The sequence below is a fragment of the Sus scrofa genome, chromosome 16 (genome assembly GCF_054392235.1).
Source record: "Sus scrofa isolate SSC_HxYL_T2T_F1_AM1 chromosome 16, Sscrofa_HxYL_maternal_Yorkshire_Landrace_v2.0, whole genome shotgun sequence".
Taxonomy (NCBI): Eukaryota; Metazoa; Chordata; class Mammalia; order Artiodactyla; family Suidae; genus Sus; species Sus scrofa.
The window spans coordinates 32,570,821-32,590,117 of record NC_139398.1 but is presented as its reverse complement, the minus strand read 5'-3'; the positions used below and the strand labels follow the sequence as shown (position 1 = coordinate 32,590,117).

General features: G+C 40.6%; 2 protein-coding genes and 1 non-coding gene across 3 annotated transcripts in view; all 3 read right to left on the bottom strand.

The window, feature by feature from the left end:
* Positions 1-7,884, bottom strand: part of DNAJC21 (DnaJ heat shock protein family (Hsp40) member C21) — a 28,531-nt gene extending 20,647 nt beyond the window's left edge. The window contains exon 1 of the mRNA XM_003133880.5: positions 7,414-7,884. Coding sequence (XP_003133928.3) covers positions 7,414-7,753 — 340 coding nt within the window. The 5' untranslated portion in view covers positions 7,754-7,884. The remainder of the gene's footprint in view (positions 1-7,413) is intronic.
* A 3,009-nt stretch (positions 7,885-10,893) lies between these two features.
* On the bottom strand, positions 10,894-19,240 carry BRIX1 (biogenesis of ribosomes BRX1). The gene is given in 10 exon segments (NM_001244824.1): positions 10,894-11,349; positions 11,594-11,722; positions 13,076-13,177; positions 13,305-13,355; positions 13,519-13,592; positions 13,692-13,741; positions 13,880-13,950; positions 15,236-15,279; positions 16,915-17,026; positions 19,047-19,240. Coding segments are annotated over 10 exon segments (1,077 nt in total). The 5' UTR covers positions 19,221-19,240; the 3' UTR covers positions 10,894-11,079.
* TRNAK-UUU (transfer RNA lysine (anticodon UUU)) lies at positions 12,730-12,802 on the bottom strand. Its single transcript has one exon. It is a non-coding gene; the product is annotated as a tRNA-Lys (tRNA).
* Positions 19,241-19,297: the final 57 nt, after the last annotated feature.

The following is a 19,297-nucleotide window of genomic DNA, read 5'->3' as shown; positions in this document are numbered from 1 at the left end:
GATTAGATTATGAAAGACTGCAGTTTCCATCTTGGGCGTTCACTCTCTTGGATCACCCTGGGAGAAGCTAGCTGCCACAGCATGAGGACACTCTGGTGGCCTATGAGAAGCCCATATGAGGAAGATGGAGCCCTCCAGCCCACAGAAAGTGGGTTTTCCCAGACAGCGATGATTCAAGCTCGTGAGAAACCTTGAGCCAAACCACCCAGCTCCACCATTCTGATTCCAATCCCCAGAGACTGTGAATCCACAGCATGAATTTACTGACTCTTTGTTTTAAGCCCTCAGTTTTGGTAATTTGTTATACAGCCACAGATGACTAATTCACTCAGAAAGCGGGGCTTTTTGATTCTACCATGGAGTACATCAATGTTCTTTAAACTAAAACTCAATACCTGCCTTCTAGGAAAAAAAATATAACAGAAGTCTCAAAACAAGGCCCTCAAGGGCTCCTACCTCTGCTTATCAGTTATTACACAGCCCCAAGCTCTTCAAGCAGACTTCTGCTCAACAAGTGACAGTGACAACACTTTATCAAGTAATTTGCCGTAGCTCTTTTTTGCTAAGATGCTTCACCACAAAAAGCTTTAGATATTATTTTAGAATCATGGTCCCTTGTAATTGAAAAAAGTAAAAAACAAAAACTCCATCACAGGAGCCTAGCGGTCGGAGAAGTAATAGATGCCAGGTCTAGTTCCCCCTCGTCGGAGCAGTCCATCTGAAGAAAACTAAAGGTCATCTCCCAGCCTGCCTCTCCTCTGGACGAATCTCTCATTTCTTACAGCACACCGTAATATCTCTACTGCAAACACTGCAAACGCAGGCAAAGACAGACAGGGACGATCAAGGAGCCATCCATTAATTCCTTAACATTCTACCTTTATCACTCTAATTACATTAGCTTTTAGCAACAATAGCACATTGTCATACTGAATTTATGGCTGACAAAGGTTCAAATATTTTTCACATTGATTACTGACAAGCCAACTGATAACTGTATAACATTTTTTTTAACTCAAATGTAGCACTTACTCCATTCTGTGGCAGACACTAAAGATCATCCAACACCTCTCCCTCCTTTTTCTCTTGCAGCCTTTACTGTGGAGGATGCGTAAGCTAAAATACTTGCTTATTTTTTAGCAGCCTCCCTTGCTACTAGGAATGTGACAAAGTTCTGACCAATGAGATGAAAACAGAAGTCTATCAGTGTATTTCTTTCCTCTCTCTTCTTGTCTTATACGTGCACATTACAGCCATTGGAGACCATCAAGAGATTCACAGTGACATGACTTAGCCACTGAATAATGCCAGCAGGCACCTCCCTCCAAGCCTTCTGTGGTAAGAAAAATAAATTCTTTTTTTTTTTTTTTTCTTTTCTTTTCATGGCTGCATCTGCGGCATGTGGAAGTCTCCAGGCTGGGGGCTGAATTGGAGCCACAGTTGCCGGCCTATGCCACAGCCACAGCAACGCCAGATCTGAGCTGCATCTGCGACCTATGCTGCAGCTTGTGGCAATGCCAGACACTTAACCTACTAAGCAAGCTAGGGATCGAACCTGCATCCTCACGGAGGCTACGTTGGGTTCTTAACTTGCTGAGCCGCAACGGAAACTCCTTTGAGAAAAATAAATTTTTAACTTACTTAAGCTAGGTTTGTGGCCAGGTTTTCTGTTATTTCCAATGAGCATTATCAAATTCCATCTTATTGTGGCCCTGTTGTGAGTGGGTTCTAAATACAGGACACTGAGTATCCTGTTGTAATTACGTATTTTAGATTTTTATTACTGCTCTGTGACAAATATTACTAGCTGCCTGATATCCATTCTCCTCTTCTTAACAAAACCCTGATTTTGTTCACAGTGGTAACCTACCCCATTAAAAAATTCACCTCCCCAGACTTTGCTGATGTTGGAGTCATCAGGTGACCCAGATATAAACACAAGTCTAACTGAGGCCTCCCAAGAGAGGTATTGTTTTTCCTGATGAAAGGGATGGGCCTGGGTGGAACTCACCTTGTGCCCCTAACTCACCCCATGTCCTGCCCAAAGCCAGATTATACTGCCTGCAGGTGGATTATGAGGATTGAGGCAGAGACCGCCAGTTCATCCCCTTCTTCCAGTAACAACCGAATCTTGATTTTATGGGGGCACCTCATTCCTACATAAAGACTCAGTTACCAGTCTCCCTTGAAGCTTGACATGAACATGTGACTAAGTGCTGGTCGATAAAATCTATAGAAGTATTCTTTTAAGACTGTTCCTTGAAAGGCAACCAGCACACACTGCTTTATCCTTTCCTACTCTGCACTCTGCCTGGGATTCCCCAGCTGCCACTTCAGATGATGAGCGAGGCCCCACGTGACAGTTGCTAAGCAGACTTCAAGGACCTCATGGAGGAGACCTGCTACACTGGGGCTCGCCTGCCTCTCTCTGCACCTCCACATGAGAGCAATGAGCTTCTCTGAGGCCTAACTGCTCACAATGGATGCAAAGACTCAAGCCTTACGGTCAGGATGGTGGAGCAGGTCTTTGATGGCTTCATCAAGCAGCTGGAGCTACCAACATGGGCCACCTCTGGATTTCTTGTTACATGAGAAAAATGAAATGACTGCTTGGTTTGACAATGACTGCCAGCCTCCTGTCACACGCAGGCGAACACAATCCTGATACCTGTCGCCTTCAAGGTGATAGTCCAGCTCACGATTTCTACGTCTTCATCCAATTATTTATAACATTTTTGTCAGATAAACAAAAAAGGCACAGTTCAAATCAGAGCAGAATGGCAGAAAAAGCCAGCCACTAAATCTTCTGACATGAGACAAAAAGGTGACTGGGGAAGAAGGTGGGTGGTTCTTCTTCACCTTTTAATCTGTTCTGTACTTTGTTGTCCTGTTTCTTCCCACCCCCTTCTTTCCTCCCTCAAAGAAGTCTGGTGAGAGCTAAAGCTTTTAAACACAAAACCCCTCAATGTACCATCTGAAAGTAAGATCTAACTGCTTACTGAAGCTTCCTTCTTAAATAATATTTTCACTCTGTCATATAGCTTTATATTTCACTTAAATACACCTATAGCTGGTTGACTAGGAGGTTGAACTGAGATCTAAAAGCATGACTGTGCTAAGTTAAAAAGCATCATAAAAATGGAAAGTTCACCTTAATTATTAGCCAAATACAAATGCCACAGGTATTGCAAATCCAGTCATTGAGGTTTAAAAGGTATTCTCACACTATCCTTCGTGATTTTCTTTTGATCCACTCATGCCCTCTTCCACCTTCTCCCCAATGTTTTTACAGTACCTTCAAGAACTCCTGGACCGCCTTTTAAGCACGGCCTTGACTGAGGCCAGGCTCCCTGAGAACACCACTTTCCTGCAGCCCAGCTCTGACACGGCAGGTCTGCTGGTGGAGCTGGCATCCTCCTGGTCCCTGGTCCCCTCCTCACCCCTGAGTACAAACCAGCATTCCTTCGAGATTCAGACCATTTGGCCATCCCTCATTCTTCCCTTCCTTCTCACTGTCTTTTCACCTCCCAACCACTCCCCCTACTGAGAATTTCGGCACATGATTCAGTCTCCACCAGGAGGACTTAGCATCATCCTGGTCACGTCAGTGTCTAGACCTTCTGGTCTCCCTACGTCCAGCCTGGCCTCTCCAATTCATTCTCCCTACTATAGCCAGAAAGACACCTGAAAAACACAAACCAATCTTTTCCCCTGCTTTCAACTCTCCAATGGCTTCCCAATGCACCTGGGTTAAAATCCAATCTACATGATCCAGTTTACCACAGCCTTCAGGACCTGGCCTCTAAAACTATCACATGATCTAGCAATCCCACTCCAGGGCATGTATCAGGACAAAACTTTCATTCAAAAAGATACATGCAAGTCTATGTTCACTGCAGCACTAGTCCCAATAGCCAAGACACAGAAACAACCAAGATGTCCATTAATGGATGAACAGGTTAAGAAGATGTGGTACATATACACATGGAATACCACTCGGCCATAAAAAAAAGAACAAAATGATGCCATCTGCAGCAACATATATTCAACTAGAGAGTCTCATTCTGAGTGAAGAAAGTCAGAAAGAGAAAGACAGGGAGTTCCCATTGTGGCTCAGCAGGTTACGAACCTAACTAGTATCCATGAGGTCCCTGAGGATGTGAGTTCGATCCCTGGCTCTGCTCAGTGGGTTGCAGATCGATCCAGCATTGCCAAGAGCTGTGGTGTAGGTCACAGACATGGCTCAGATTCCGTGTGGCTGTGGCTGTGGTGTAGGTCAGTAGCTGCAGCTCCGATTCATCCCCTAGCTTGGGAACCTCCATATGCTGTGGGTACAGTCCCAAAAAAGCAAAAAAAAAAAAAAAAAAAAAAAAAGTAAGAAAGAGAAAGACAGATACCATATGATATAACTCATATGTGGAATCTAAAATATGGCACAAATGATCCTATCTACAGAAACAAATCATGGACAGGGAGGGCGGACTTGTGGTTGCCAAGGGGGAGGGGGCGAGTGGGGTGGATGGGGAGAGTTTGAGGTTAGTAGATGCAAACTATTACATTTGGAATAGATAAGCAATGGGGTCCTACTGTAGAGCACAGGGAACTATGTCCAATCTCTTGGGCTAGAACATGATGGAAGATGGTATGAGAAAAAGAATGCAAAACACACACACACACACACACACACACACACACATATATATGACCGGGTCACAATGCTGTACAGCAGAAATTGACACAACACTGTAAATCAACAATACTTTAAAAAAAAAAAAGACCTGGCCCCTGCTCACCTAGCTAGGCTCACCTCTTTCCCTTCCTGGACTCTGCCATGATCTCCTTTGCCTCCCACCTCCTATATTCCCTAACTTCCCGCTTTAGGTCTCGACCTAGATGTTACTTCTGCAGGGACACACGTCTATCGCACCCACACAAAAACCCAGTCCAGGATGCTACATGTGCTCATAAGCACCTTGTATTTGCCCTCATACCACCCGTACCTCACTGGATTGAAACTGCCTGTTTTCTTGTATCTCCCAGAGGACAGCAGGGCCAGGGCAGGGACCACTCCCATCTCACTCCACAGCAAGGTGTTCAGGGACCAGTCATCAGGTGAATTACTGAAAGCCTGGTTTTCACAAGGAGGGACCCCACCAGGCAGGAGTGTTGACCCCACTGGAAATTATTTTCAGGTCCTCGATAAAGGAAATAAAGGTAACCTCTTATATAACAGAGAAAACAGGCAGCCTCTCTATCTGAAAGTCTTTGAAGCACAGCCCAGATGTCAACCTTGGAAACATCTAACAACACAGTACCTTGCACAGAGAATGAATTAAACATTTGCTGAGTGACAGACTTAAATTAATGAACCAGCAAGGCAAAGTGTGTCAAAATCATGTGTCTCCTGAGAGAATATTTATCCTTTATATGTATAGCCATCTTCAAACCAAGATATTTAGGATGCTATGAATTCTGATAACATCAAAAAAAAGATACTCACATTTAGTTCCTAACTCGTTTATTTCAAAGTTGTTAACTGATACTTTAGTAACATTTGCATGCTTCCTTTCTACCTTGTATAATTTCCAACTAATCCCCAAATCTGATAATTTTTCTTTCACAACATTTCTTCAACCTGGGTCTTACCCCTCCCACTGACCCCAGGGCCCAGACTGTGCCCAGGGTGGACTCTACCTCTCTGTCTCTGCCCTTCTTAAATCTACTAAGCTGCCTGGAGAGTACCTTCCCAAGGCATCTCAATAAAACCAGTCTCAACTCTCCATTACTGGAAAAGCAAATTTCAGTCCTTAGCCTAAACGTTCAAAGCCCTTTATAATCTAATCTCCAACAACTCCTCAAAACACATTTTAATACTGTCATCAAAATTATATATGCATTTGGCCACAAGCATTAATCCTCTTTCTCACCCAGAGAGTCAAGGAATTCCTAACTTGATTTCTAAAGATAGCCCTTATTACTCTAACAATATGCTCCTACACTATTTTTGGACTTATTAATTTTGGATATAGCTAATGACTTCCTCCTGTAATGAACATTAACTTCTTTACCTCTTCGCTTCCAATATATATCAGATTTTTTTTAGTTCTTCTGCTGGTAATCATTACAACTGTAAGCAACACATCCACACCTTTATTCCCTAACCCATCAACCATACCCACGACCTTCTGACTCTGGGTCCTGAGCCCTTCAGCTCTTCTCTCAACTATATTTTCAGTCTTCCAATAAACACGGCCTCAGTCCCCTGGACCATCTCTTGTCCACCAAAGCGCTCTTTCCCACACTGTTATATTCATTTCTCTCAATCCCATTCCTCTAGGATCTGCTAAAGTCCATGCTCATCTGCCAAGGTAAAGCCTCCCTGCTTCTCAGTACACAGTGAAAATTCCCTCCCCTGAACTCCTGGGGCATTTATTAGTTGTTCTTTTAACTCAACTACCAATTATATAGATGGCACTATTTTGTTTGCACCCATATTTAACTTTTCCTGTGCATAAGGCAAATTTTCCAAGCAAGGCTCTGAGGTCTCCGTTTTAGCATTTCAAGAGACTAAACATGCTTACAGATCAGTGCTAATATGAAAGCCTCCTATGAACCTCAAAAAGCTGAGATAACAAATACTGTCTTAGTCACCCTGTCTAGAAGATAGGATTATTTCACAAAAGTCACAGAAGCCTGGACTACAACCAAATAAAACATCCAAAGAAAGCACACTTCTAAATCAACATGTAAACTTCAACTCTTAAACTTTAGCTCTTAAACTTAAACTTAAAACTCTTAATCTGCAGAACACCCGAAGTGAAGTACAGGCTCACTCGGCCTACCGAGAGGAAGGAAAAAAAAAAAAAAAAAAGTATAGCTATTTAAAGACATTTTACTAGCTGCTTTGTCTTAATTACACTGAAGTAGTTGGGATTCCTTGATGAAGTTAAGGGCAGCCGAGGAGAAGCCTAGGGAAACTCAGGGGACTCCAGCAAGGGTCAAGCCTGAAGCAGGACTGGGTTAACAGCTTGTGACTCCTCGCTCGGAGCCAGCTGCGAAGCGAGGATGCGAGGAGCAGGTGAAGTCGTTAGGATGTTATCTTTCCCCACCAATGGCCAGGCGGGATCCGGGGGCGTCTGGGAGGGATGGGGTGCTCAGGGCTCCAGTGAAGCCTGGGGAAACCGGGGGAGAAGGGCTGCGCAGGCCGAGGGGCAGAGGACGCTCATCACCAGGACTGCGCAGGGGCTACCTGGCCGGGTGCCGGGCGAGGCAAGGATTTCCAGGGCGAGGGGAGTTACAGGGAGGATAGGTCGGGCACAGCCAAGTTCCCCGAGTTACGCCGGGGAGAGGGGTGCGAAAGGTCGCTAAGGTCGAGGCTTTTGCGAGGGGCCGCAGCGGTTGCGGAGTAGTTACCCGGGTGCCATTTCAGGGCCAGCTTCCGATAGGCCTTCTTGAGCTCCTCCTCGCTGGCGTCGCGCCGCACCCCCAGTGCCTCGTAGTGACACTTCATCGCCGGTCCCGGCGCGGGGCTCGGGCCGGGGCCCGGGGCTGGGCCAGGACCCGGGCCGAAGTGGTGGTGTCGGCGCTGGTGGTCTTCTTCGGCGGGAGCCCGGCGCCCGCACCGGGCCAGCCAGCGAGCGCGGCGGCGGCGACGGCGGCGCGGGGCGACGGCGGCGCGCGGCGGCGAAAGGCGGCGCGGGTTGCGGCACGCGGGAGCGCGGAGGGGGCGGCGCCGGCGACCGCGACTCCGCATGGGCGGGGGGCGGGCTCTGCGCCGGAAATAGCCGCGCGGGGAGGGAGGCGGGGCCGTGGGAGAGGAGGAGGGGCCGGGGCGAGGGCCGCGGGAGGAGGGAGGTGGGAGGCGGGGTCGCGGCGGAAGGAGGTGGGGCCATGGGTGGTGTCATTGTGAGGGGAACAGACGTCAGCCAGGGTGAGTGACACTAACTTGGCAGCCGACCTGAGAGCTGAGAGGGGTGGGATAAGATTCTGGAAAACATCTTGTAGTTTCTGAAGATAAAGTCTCTACTTGAGCCCTGCTTTTACAAACGAGGAAACTCAGGCTCGAAGTAGCCAAGTGGTTTGCCGAAGCCTCCCCAGCTAATCAGACAGCATTCGGTTGGATGGAAACCAGGTTTTTTAACTATCTTCGGTTTGAGATCTGTAATATTGTTTATCGTGACCAATATGCATAAGAAGTAACAGTAAATAAGATGACTTAAACTGAAACAATTTAGTTTAATTGTTTTAAAATAACAGTACTGTTTTACCACCAATTTGAATGAAATTGTGTTGGCCCATCCGTCACTCTTTAATCCTAACTTTCTGGCCTCAACATACATTTCCAAGGTTAGTTCGGGTTAAGAATGCAGTTAAGGGATAGTACTTATCCAGTAGGTTTTGGTTGATCTGATACACTGTATTATGTAAGATCTGTATAACTGTTCCAATTTGATATGGTGCCAAAATAGTATCCTGTCATTAAGATGCCTCCATACACCAATATATTTCACTGTACTGTAGAATGTTTACACATATCAGTTGTTAGGTGTAGGTTATATTTGTCAACCTCATGATTAGAGACAAGGGTTGGCTCTGTTGCTGACAAGTATCTATTGTTTAGGGTGGAGGTACCCAGAGTTTAGGAAGGTTGTCCCTTTCTTCCCTAACACCCTGCCTCCTGCACAAAGCACACCAACTCTGAACCTCATTAAGTTTCTAGGCACACCACTGTCCAACCAACTCACTACTCAAAATTCATACACTGGCCTCTTATGTATACTATATGGACTTGGCTTGTAAACTGGTAATAGGTGGGGATTGAGAAATTTGAGGGCAAGAAAAAACAAGATCTTTCGTCATCTGAGAACAGAATTGGACAAAAAGTGAAAAAAGAAAGGATTTCTTCTTCCTCCAACTACATCTGGATTTGCTATCTGAGTCACTGGCCTTTTTCCTCCTGAGTTAAGAGGGATCTATTTTTGCCTATAACTTTTTATCAATTTTTTTTTTTTTTTTTTTTTTACTGCCACACCTAAAGCATATGTAAGTCCCCAGGAGCTGCAGCTGTCAGCCTAGCCACAGCCACAGCAACACGGGATCTGAGCCGTGGCTGCAACCTACACCACAGCTTGTGGCAATGCCAGATCCTTAACCCACTGATTGAGGCCAGGGATCGAATCCACATCCTCGTGGATACTAGCCAGTTTCCTTACTGCTAAGCCACAACATGAACTCCATACTGCATGAAATTTTAAAGACAATTAGACTGGACATAAATACCAGTCTAAAGGAAGATCTTTATTAAACAGGTTGAATTCCACATGAACATGGACCTGAACATGGGATGAGTAATTCACATTCAAATGAGGCATTCATATAAATAACTATTAAAGAGAAATAACTGGGCACAGGAAAATCTCTCTACACGGAAACTAATAAAATCAAGTTGGAGGTTCCACTAAAACTCCTCACATTCAAAAAACATTAACTTTGTGTTTTCAAACTCACAACTTGATACAATTCATGTTTATAACCTATAATTAAGATGTGTTTAAAAATGAATCCTGAATACAACTGTCTTTTCATCCTATATCCCATTGCTTAAATAAATCTTTTTTTCCTCTGCACTTAACCTGCTTTGCTCTGTCACATATAAGTATTTCAAGTCAATCTGACTTGAATTACCTAATTTAAACTTCAAGACAAGTAACCTTACAATTTCAATATAAAGTAGCCTAATTGTATATTCAAGGTCTTTCTTAACAGAAAACTAAGAAAAAATAAAATGGAAAAACTAATCAATCTGCCTACAGATAGATCTAAATAAAGACCAAATTAAACGCAAGTGACAAACTAGAAAAGCTGTCTAGAAAAATCTTACTACATAAAAGAGCTCTTACAAATTCATGACTACCAACAAAAACAAGATTAGTTACAAAAGAAAAGCAATTACCAGGCCCCAAAAACAGTATTCCTTCTTTTTCTTTCAAATTGACAAAGATTATCTCACCATTAGCAAGGGCAGCATTAGGGAACAATCAAAATGTCTTAATGTCCTAACTTTTCACCTGAGTTCTATTTGTAGGAAACCACAAGTACTGCACAGAATAGTATATATAGAAATGTTTGTTGTAAGCACTGGAGAAAGTAAGATAAAACTGAAATATTCAAACATCCAACAATAAGGGACTAATTGGATAGCTGTCAGAGTGTAATACTGTGTAATTACTAATCATGTTGCAAAGACTTGGGAAAATGATTAACATGAAGTAAAAATAAGTGGGGTAAAAAAATACCACATGCATGACCCAACCCCGTCCCTGGCCATTTGCACCTACAATCTTTTTCCCTGATACTAAACTACCTCCAGGGTGGTAAACCCGGTACTCTCTTTGCTTCAAATAAAGTTCTTTCATAAGGGGAGAAATTCAAATGTTCCGGTGCTTTCTAACATGTTTCATTTTTTTTTCCTTTTGCTAATTTGATAAGTAATTTACACCTACTGCTTCTAAATTAAATTTATAATCTACAAAAAACTCAAACACATGTATTAACTCATTTGATTTGCAAAACCTAAGTATTTTTATCATACTCTCTTTGTAGATAAGAAAACAGAACAAGAGGCTGGCTTTTCTGGTGTCTATTGATTTGTGACTCGGGGACTCAAACCAGTAAGATGCTTTCCTTTCTTCCAGTCCACCCCACCAACTCTATCAGCTGAAAAGATGTCCTCAAAGCGCCAAATACTGTTTTACATGTAATAATGACCCAATAAATCTGTTAGAATTTCAAATTTGCTATACTCAAAATTTTAATCCAAGAAAGCAGGGTTAAACTTTAAGAGTGCTAATTTATAACAACACAAAAAAGGTTTTGAAAAGAAAAACAATTAAGTGATGAGTTCTGGTGATATTTTATTTAGAAAAACATAGGACACCCCCCCAGCCACAAAAATCTTAATTTTAACTTTTCTCTTCTAAATGCCACACTAATTAGACATAAGATAACTGGGTAATAAAAATATGTACACATTGAATACAAAATAAATATAAGACTGAAAACAATCAGTTATTCATGGATTCATTTTGCATTCCCACTGCTCATCTTCTGTTTCATTTTTCTTTGCCTTTTGTAAATCCTTTTCTTTCTTGCTTTCAAATCAACTTTTGGCTCTGGTTTTACCCACTGTATTTCTACTGGTTTCTCCTCAGCTGGCGTAACAAAAACATCTGCAGTGGGATCATGAGGAAGAATAGTCTTTGGTTCTTTCTTTCTCAGCTTCTGAACATCTTTCACTTGCTGTTTCTCTTTGTATTTTGCAGCTGTGATGGATCTTATGACACGCCGATGCTAGAAACAAAAAAATATTGAAGGTGCTTTCGAAGTAAAAATAAACGTTTGATATGAGGCAAGAACATTTGCTTAGGAAGAACCCTGTTTCCCTTCACCCTGCCATCATTTTAAAGAGCAGTATTGTGCAAGACAGTATGTTGCAAAAACCAAATTCAGTTTCACAGTTCACAGAACAATAATTACTCGAAAATTATTTGGCCCAAGAGTTCTGAGACACTAATGAACAACAAAAACAGCTTACCATGTTTGGTGACTGGTAATGAGGATTCTCATACAAAGTTGGTCCTCCAAAACTTCCCTGGAAAATCTTTATTAGATTTAAGACAAAACGGGGTCCGATTTCTACAAGAGCAGCATCTTCTTCTATGATCTTCAATAAAAAAGAAACATTTCATTTTGGGTTTGGATACATTACTCCTCAAAAGTATGCTGGCTACATCCTCATTAAAAATGTGCCTAAAAGACTGAAGCGAAACTTGGCAAGTGCCAACTCATCAATATTTCTGACATATATTATTGGTGACAGATAACTGTCATGGGAAAATATGTTTTTTCAGTAGGTTCTTTTAAAATTGAGTCATTTCAATGTAGTGTGTATCTTGCTTCTCACAATGCACGTCTTCTTGAAAAACTGGTTAAATGAATATTTAAAACTGCAACCTCAATAACAAAATGTATTAAAGCACTCTGTGGGGTACTCTTAAAATTCAAATCAACCCCTACATTATTTTTATAAATCTAATTCAAATTATATGTAAAGGTATATAAAAGGACACATGTCAAAATTTATTTTTGAGTGGCTACTGACTGTGGAATTAATTAAGAGGCAGTTCCTGAACTACAAATGTTAATATTGTTGGCTCAGGTATGCCTGTCCTTAAAGGTTAAGGAAGGGATAAGTTTAACTCACACTGCAAGGTACCCAGTACAACAACACATGCAGAAGAAGAGCCCAGTTTACTTCATATGCTGTCTGAAATTGTCCTGCTCTTCTCTTCCACCTCTCTGTGTTTCTGCAGACTTACTATCTTTCCAAACTCCTGCTTTGAAATTTCCAGAATCACCTCTCCTGAATGATTATGATTCACTGTTATGATTCATCTGATAGTTCTCATCAAATGCTTTCTACAGGGGTCATGTTTTTCTAAGTTTTTTTTTTTTTTTTTGTCTTTTTGCCATTTCTTGGGCCACTGCTGTGGCATATGGAGGTTCCCAGGCTGGGAGTCTAATCCGAGCCATAGCCACCAGCCTATACCAGAGCCACAGCAACTTGGAATCCTTAACCCACTGAGCAAGGCCAGGGACCGAACCGGAAACCTTATGGTTCCTAGTAGGATTTGTTAACCACTGAGCCACGATGGGAACTCCAGAAGGAAGCGCCTGAACAGGGACTTGAACCCTGGACCCTCAGATTAAAAGTCTGATGCTCTACCGACTGAGCTATCCAGGCCTCTCTAAGTCTTAACTCCATGCTACCACTGGTAAATTCTAACCTCTTGGGAGAGAAACTTAGTTTACTCAATACATTATAAAACCATATGCCTTATGGGCTGACAGACATGTACTTAAGTTATAAGAGAGTAGGTATTTGCTACGAGTGTGTGGGGAAAAGAAAGCTATTTAAAAGAAAAGAATTTATCATTTGTATTTCCTGTCTATAAAACACTGTATGTATAGATCCTTGTTTATTTCAAAGTATAATTAAAAGTTAGTTAGAGCTAACCTGAAAGTTCCGAAACCATATCCTATTATCCAAAATGGTGAACGTAAACACATGGTCCACAAATGGCTGGCTTTTAGGATGATACCGTGGGGTACTAAAGATCTAGTGGAAAAAAGGACATGTTAGCTCTGCATTGTCCAATGTACCAGGTGTGTTTTAGATAGCTAAGTTAAAAGGAAGACGCTCATTAACAATATTTTACTAAAAAGCTTATAGGAAAGATACTTACCTGAATTAGGAGTTCTTTTAACAAAGCATAATGCGGTAATTCATCAAAAGCCTATAAAAACAAAGTGAACATATTTTTTGATAACAGCAAATCTTGTTTTGTTTAAAATTCGGTTGTGTTTTTAATGTTAACTAAGGTGACTTACACAACTACGTCCACTAAAAAACCATTCAGAGTAAGAAAATTAGACTCATACACTAAATGAGAAACTTACAGGGTCAAAAGACAAGAGAGGCCGAGAACCTTTCAAACAGTTTCCAGTCATCTTTAGTTCAGCTAAGGTATGAACTAGAAAAACAACAACAAAAATTATTATAACTTTGGCACATTCTCCCCAAAGATTATTTTCAATTTTCTCATGCATTTTTTTAAATTGAGTCAACTTACTATTTTGAACAAGGAATTTAGCAGATGGTCCATGGGGTGAATTTGAAAGCCTAAGAAATATAAAAGAAGCCTTTTCAACTAATTAGAATTTAGAATGTAGTAAAAGCTTACTACTGATTCAGTTTAAAAGACACCATGTGCTTTTACTGTTCACACATTCCCAAACCTTATTTAATACATTCTCTTACCACATATAGAGATCTTGTTTTTTCTTAGCTTCAAAATAGATACATTTATTGCAGTTCTTCATTTCACAAACCTAAATGGAACAAAGTATAGAAAAATGAAGTAGATAATAAAAATAATTAAAGCTATTAATGCAATTAATATTTAGATGCCTCCAAAAATACTTTAGCCGGTTAACAGGCTATGAAGGTCTAAATCTAGGTAAATTTATCCACAGGAAGGTACACCAGGTGCTCTGCCCACCTCTTTGGTGAAAGCAGCTACTTCGTTTGGCCTGCATTTTAACTGGTCTCACTTCTGATCACTGGGAACCTCTTCTGACTGCAGTACAGAACTATGTGTACAAACTACGAACACTAAAACAGATGCCCCAGAAGGAAAATACAGTTGTTATAGAACCAAAAACATCCTTTTTATTAGTTACTTTGATTTTTAACTCTTCAGCTTTGTAGTTTTAAGTTCAAGAAATTTAAGGTTTTTTTCTTCCTCATCTGTACTACCATTTCTGTGATTTGGTTCTGTAAAATCACTTAAGGGACTGGTGAAAGGCAGGAGTATACAAAATCTATTTCTCGAATTAGTCTTCAACATCTTGAAGGCTTACAAAGTCACAACTAAGAAGTACACAAAAGCAATAAAGGAATGAAGGCCTGAATTATTTTAATATTCATAAACTAATAATATAGTAATTTTAAATTCCAAACTACTTGAGACTAAAAAAAATTCTTCAGTCCAATGCTTTTGTTTTTTACTGGTCTGCAAATAAACACAACTACACTAAGTTGCTTGTTTTCCAATTGAGCTTCTAATGCTGGCAACCCATAACCTGTTGATTTCTCTGATCTTCACTCAAAATTATACTACTTGTTTAGGGCCTATCTCCCCCATTAGAATCTAAGCTCCATGACAACAGAGGTGTTTTTTTTTTTACACAGTGTTTCCAAAGAATAATGCCAGGATAGAGCAGAGCTTCAAAAACTTGTGCTAAATGAATAACAGAAGCCTTTCAAATAGCTAAAGAGCTAAATATTTTTGAGTTTTTAAAAATCTGATTTAAAATGAAAGTTTAGTCTTCAGCAATACTTTGCCTTCAGGAAATTTCAATATGCTTACTAAGAGAAGACAAATGTTAAGAACGATCAAAAAATAATATATACTGAAGCACTAAACTGTAAGAAACAGACGTAAGTACTATAAAAATTTAGAAGGCAGATCATTAAAGTTAATAAAATTTGAGGTTCTTATACAAAACAACTTAAAAGTCACAATATTTTTTAATGAACTATTTTTAGCATTCCAAAATATTCTGTTCCTAAATACAGTGCTGTTAGAATATTTTAATTATGTTCTAAAATTACCTCGTTAATCACAAATAACTTATCTTTACGGTCCATTTTAGTATCTATAAAAAGAAAAAAGACAAATAAAAGATTTCAAAGCTACTTCAATCAAATCACACATACTTTCTAGGAAATTATATTAAGTATTTTCTTAATCTTCAGTTTAAATGAGTTTATTAATATTCAAAATGATTAGACCTGAAAACACACGACGGATTTAAAAATCTTTTTTTTGGGTGGGCCACACCCATGGCATATGGAAGTTCCCAGGCTAAAACTCTTATTCTTTTTAAGTGTAAAAATAAGTGATTAAAAATAGTCTTCAAGAATTATAAAGCTCTAAGCAGTGTTTCTTGGACTTGTGAACAGGCATACCTCAGAGACACTGCTGGTTCAATTCCAGACTGCTGTAACAAAGAGACTATCCCAATAAAGCAAGTCATGCAAATATTTTGGTTTCCCAGTGCATATAAGTTATGTTTATACTATATTGTAGTCTTTAAGTGTACAATAGCATTACTTCTAAAAATACAATGTATATACCTTAATCTTACACTATTTTATTGCTAAAAAAATGCCAATCATCTCGTGAGCCTCCAGTGAGTTGCAGTAGTAACTTCAAAGATCATTAATCACAGATCGCAATAACAAATATAACAGCAATGAAAGAGTTTGAAATATTGTAAGAATTACTAAAATGTGACAGATAGAAAGTGAGCAAATGCCATTGGAAAAATGGTGCCAACAGACTTGCTCAATGAAGCGCTGCCAAAAACCAATTTGCCAGGAAAAAAAAAAAAAAAAAAAAGAAGAAAGCAAGCAATAAAGCAAAGCACAACAAAAGGTATGCCTGAATTGTATTAATTCCTTTCAAAGACTGGAAAATTCTCACAAACCACAAACTGTGTTTTACAACTTCAGTTTAATTAACACTCATTTAGGAAATAGTATAAATAAAAATTCCCTTATTAGTTTCAGAGATCTGAAGATATAACAACACACCTCACTTTGAAAAACACTAGTCTAAAGAACTACGTTATTACCTAGAATTAAAACCAAAAGCACCTCCCCACAAAGACACAAAAAATTGCTGCATGAGGGCACTGTCACAGTTCTAAACCCCAACCTAGATGCTCTTCAAGTGCCTGTAAGATACCCCATTGCTAAAAAGAATAGCTTGCCATTTAGGAGTAGGCTGAGTCCCAATTTAAATGTGCCTGAAATCCTACTCCAAGCCCATTAAGATTTTAATAACAACCGTTTTTTTAAACACAGAAAGCAGTACATGGCAGTCCTGAATCATTCAGGGCAAACCAGCTCAGGACCTCTGAGAACATTACAATGACGGCATTCCTGGACCTTTAAGAAATGTTTAGCTAGTTAGGATATCTGTTTAAGCAAGTCAAGAGAGTATTTAATGAATTTTTCAAAGAATTTCTAACAAAATAATAATTGGAAAAATTTTGGCACTGAACAGATAAACTTCTGAAAAGTCTTGTTTCTTTATCTGACAAGGCTGAACAAAGTGCGACTTGAAGTGAAAATATATATAAATAGGTGAGTTTATAAATACAACGTTTTCAGGTTTTAGGGGATTGAACTTGGGCCACAGTAGTGAAAGCACTGAGTCCTAACCACTACATCACCATGGAACTCCCCATAAATACAAAATTTTAAAGTCTATGCTATAAAGATACCTGCTTTAGAATGTGGCATCAACATTCTCAAGTCTTGCATTAAATGTCTTGTTCTGAAATTTATTCCTCTGGAAGAAAAGATGAGAATCCGCTCCTTATTTTTCCACTTGCCCTAAAGGAAAAAAAAATTTGAAAAAATTTAAAATTTCACAGTGAATCTATCTCATTTGTTCGTTTAAAGATAAAAGCTTGCAAGTAGCAAGCCAAATAATTCTGACCTTAACCTTTAATTCATTCTCTCAGTGGCATTCACTGACACCAGCTTTTACCCAGATATACTCTTGGCCTTCTTTCTTTTTGTTTTTTTCTTCTTCAATCTCCAATTTGTCCTCCTGCCTCTAAAGATTCTTTCTTAGCCCTCTTTTTAAATTCCTGATCTCTCCAGGACAGAGTTCTCAAAATCATTCCCAGTTTCAACTGTCAACTCTACATAAAGGTAAGGAACTCTTTCTGGCCCTAATACCCAAGAATCTGACTTACCTCAAATTCAACTTCAGAATACCAAACTTTAAAATCTGGTAAATTACCTTGCTATTTATTTTTCTGATGATGTCACCATCACTTCAATCCCCCACACTTTGAATCTTCCACTTTCCTTTATTCTCTCATATCATAAGCACTAGTAAATGCTGTCAACTTCTGTTAGCAACAACTCTTAATCATCTTCTACTGATACTGCCTTCACTCAGATTCTTAAAATCTCACATCATTTCCTCATCTCCTTAATGCTAGTCTTCCCATCCAGGAGCTCCTCCAGTAGATATGGCAGACTAGCACCTGCTTAACTTTTTCTACCTGACTATTGTCCCAAATCAACCTTACACCCTAGCCAACTTGGCTGTATTTTTCAAACTTTCAGCACTTTGTATACTTCAACGTCTTTGATCAGTTTCTCCCTCTCTCTTCCCCTTTCCGCCTCTCCCTTGCATTGCTCCTTCCCCTTTCTGAAAATCAGAATTTTGCTCTTACCTTAGGATCTAGCTCAAAGGCTAAATCAAATCCTTCATAATCCCTAACCTGTTTATTCTAGAGCAATATTTATCTTCTTCATTTAAATAGAATTTTTCATTTATAACGCAACTCATAGATCCTTATCGTATTTTTTTCTAGCTCCTAAAAGAGAACGCTTAACATTTACTGAAAATCTAACAGAAGTCCTGCTTATTTTTCATAAAAAGCAAATCATATTTTCTTCCTTTCAATTTGCAGGTGAGAAAAGAGCTCAAAACGTCCCTGTTAAGAGCAGGGCTACAATTCAAGCTCATCTTTCATTCCTCAAAGCTCACTCCTTTCCCAATGCTTGCCACCCCACCAAACCATTAAGGGTCATTTATCACTCGCTAGCGTGTCAAACAGAGATCTGGCAAAGCTGAAGGTCGACAGAGAAGTTTATGAAACAAATGTTAACTCTAGTCTCCACAATATTTGACCTGGCTTAAGGAGCTCTCAGTCGAATTAAAGTTAGCAGCAACTTGTGCTCACCTTCTTTTGAACAAAAACACATAAGTTCCTAGTTTCCTTCTAAACTGAAGTGGTCACATTCTAGTTTTGCAATCCCAAGGCAGGGGAAACCTAACTTCTCACCGTGCCCGGCACGTTAAAACTTCGTCGAATGCAAGAAAAGCTCACGTTATCTTGTCTAGCTTTCATTACCCCGAGATCAAGCAAGTCAAATTCACAATCCCAAGAAAAGGAACTTTTTAAAGGGCCACATAACAAGCTTTAGGATTCCTAACTAACCATACCTAACTATGTCGGTATATGGAAATATTACTCTAAGGGATACACTCAATAGCGAGGAACAACTTTAAAAGGCAAAACTATTACTCTCCAACAACAACAACAACAATAAGGGGAGTAAATGGAAGACTAAACGCTGGAATTAAGACCCTCAAAGTCGCTTCTCTGTGACCCTCTAAGAGCTCTGAAGCCCACCCAGGTGCTCAGCTCGGCGCCTCCAGGAGGGCAGCCATGTGCCCAAGCTTTAGCTATAAACCTGGTAGCCAGTCCAACCGGAAGGGCTGAAAACGACCTCCAGGAACACCTCAGAAACTCCGAAACCCGCAGAGCCATAATCAAATAGGTAGCCTCAGAGAAGGCGTGTGGAGCCGCGGCCGCAGAGCCCACTCTACCTTGCAAACCGGGCCCGGGATACGATTTCTATCTTCCTCCTCCGCTTCCTCTGCCACCTCGCTTGACTTAGCAGGCGGCTTGGCGTCTTTTTCGCTTCTTTTCAGCTTTTTCGCCGGACCAGCCGGGCCTCCACGCCGTTTCCTCTTGGTTGCCGCCATCTTGCTTCCCGCCATCTTGCTCCCCAGCTTCTCTCTGGGCCTTCCTTCCGGCTGGGCCGCTCGCTCCGCTTTCCCATCTCTATGGTCCCGGG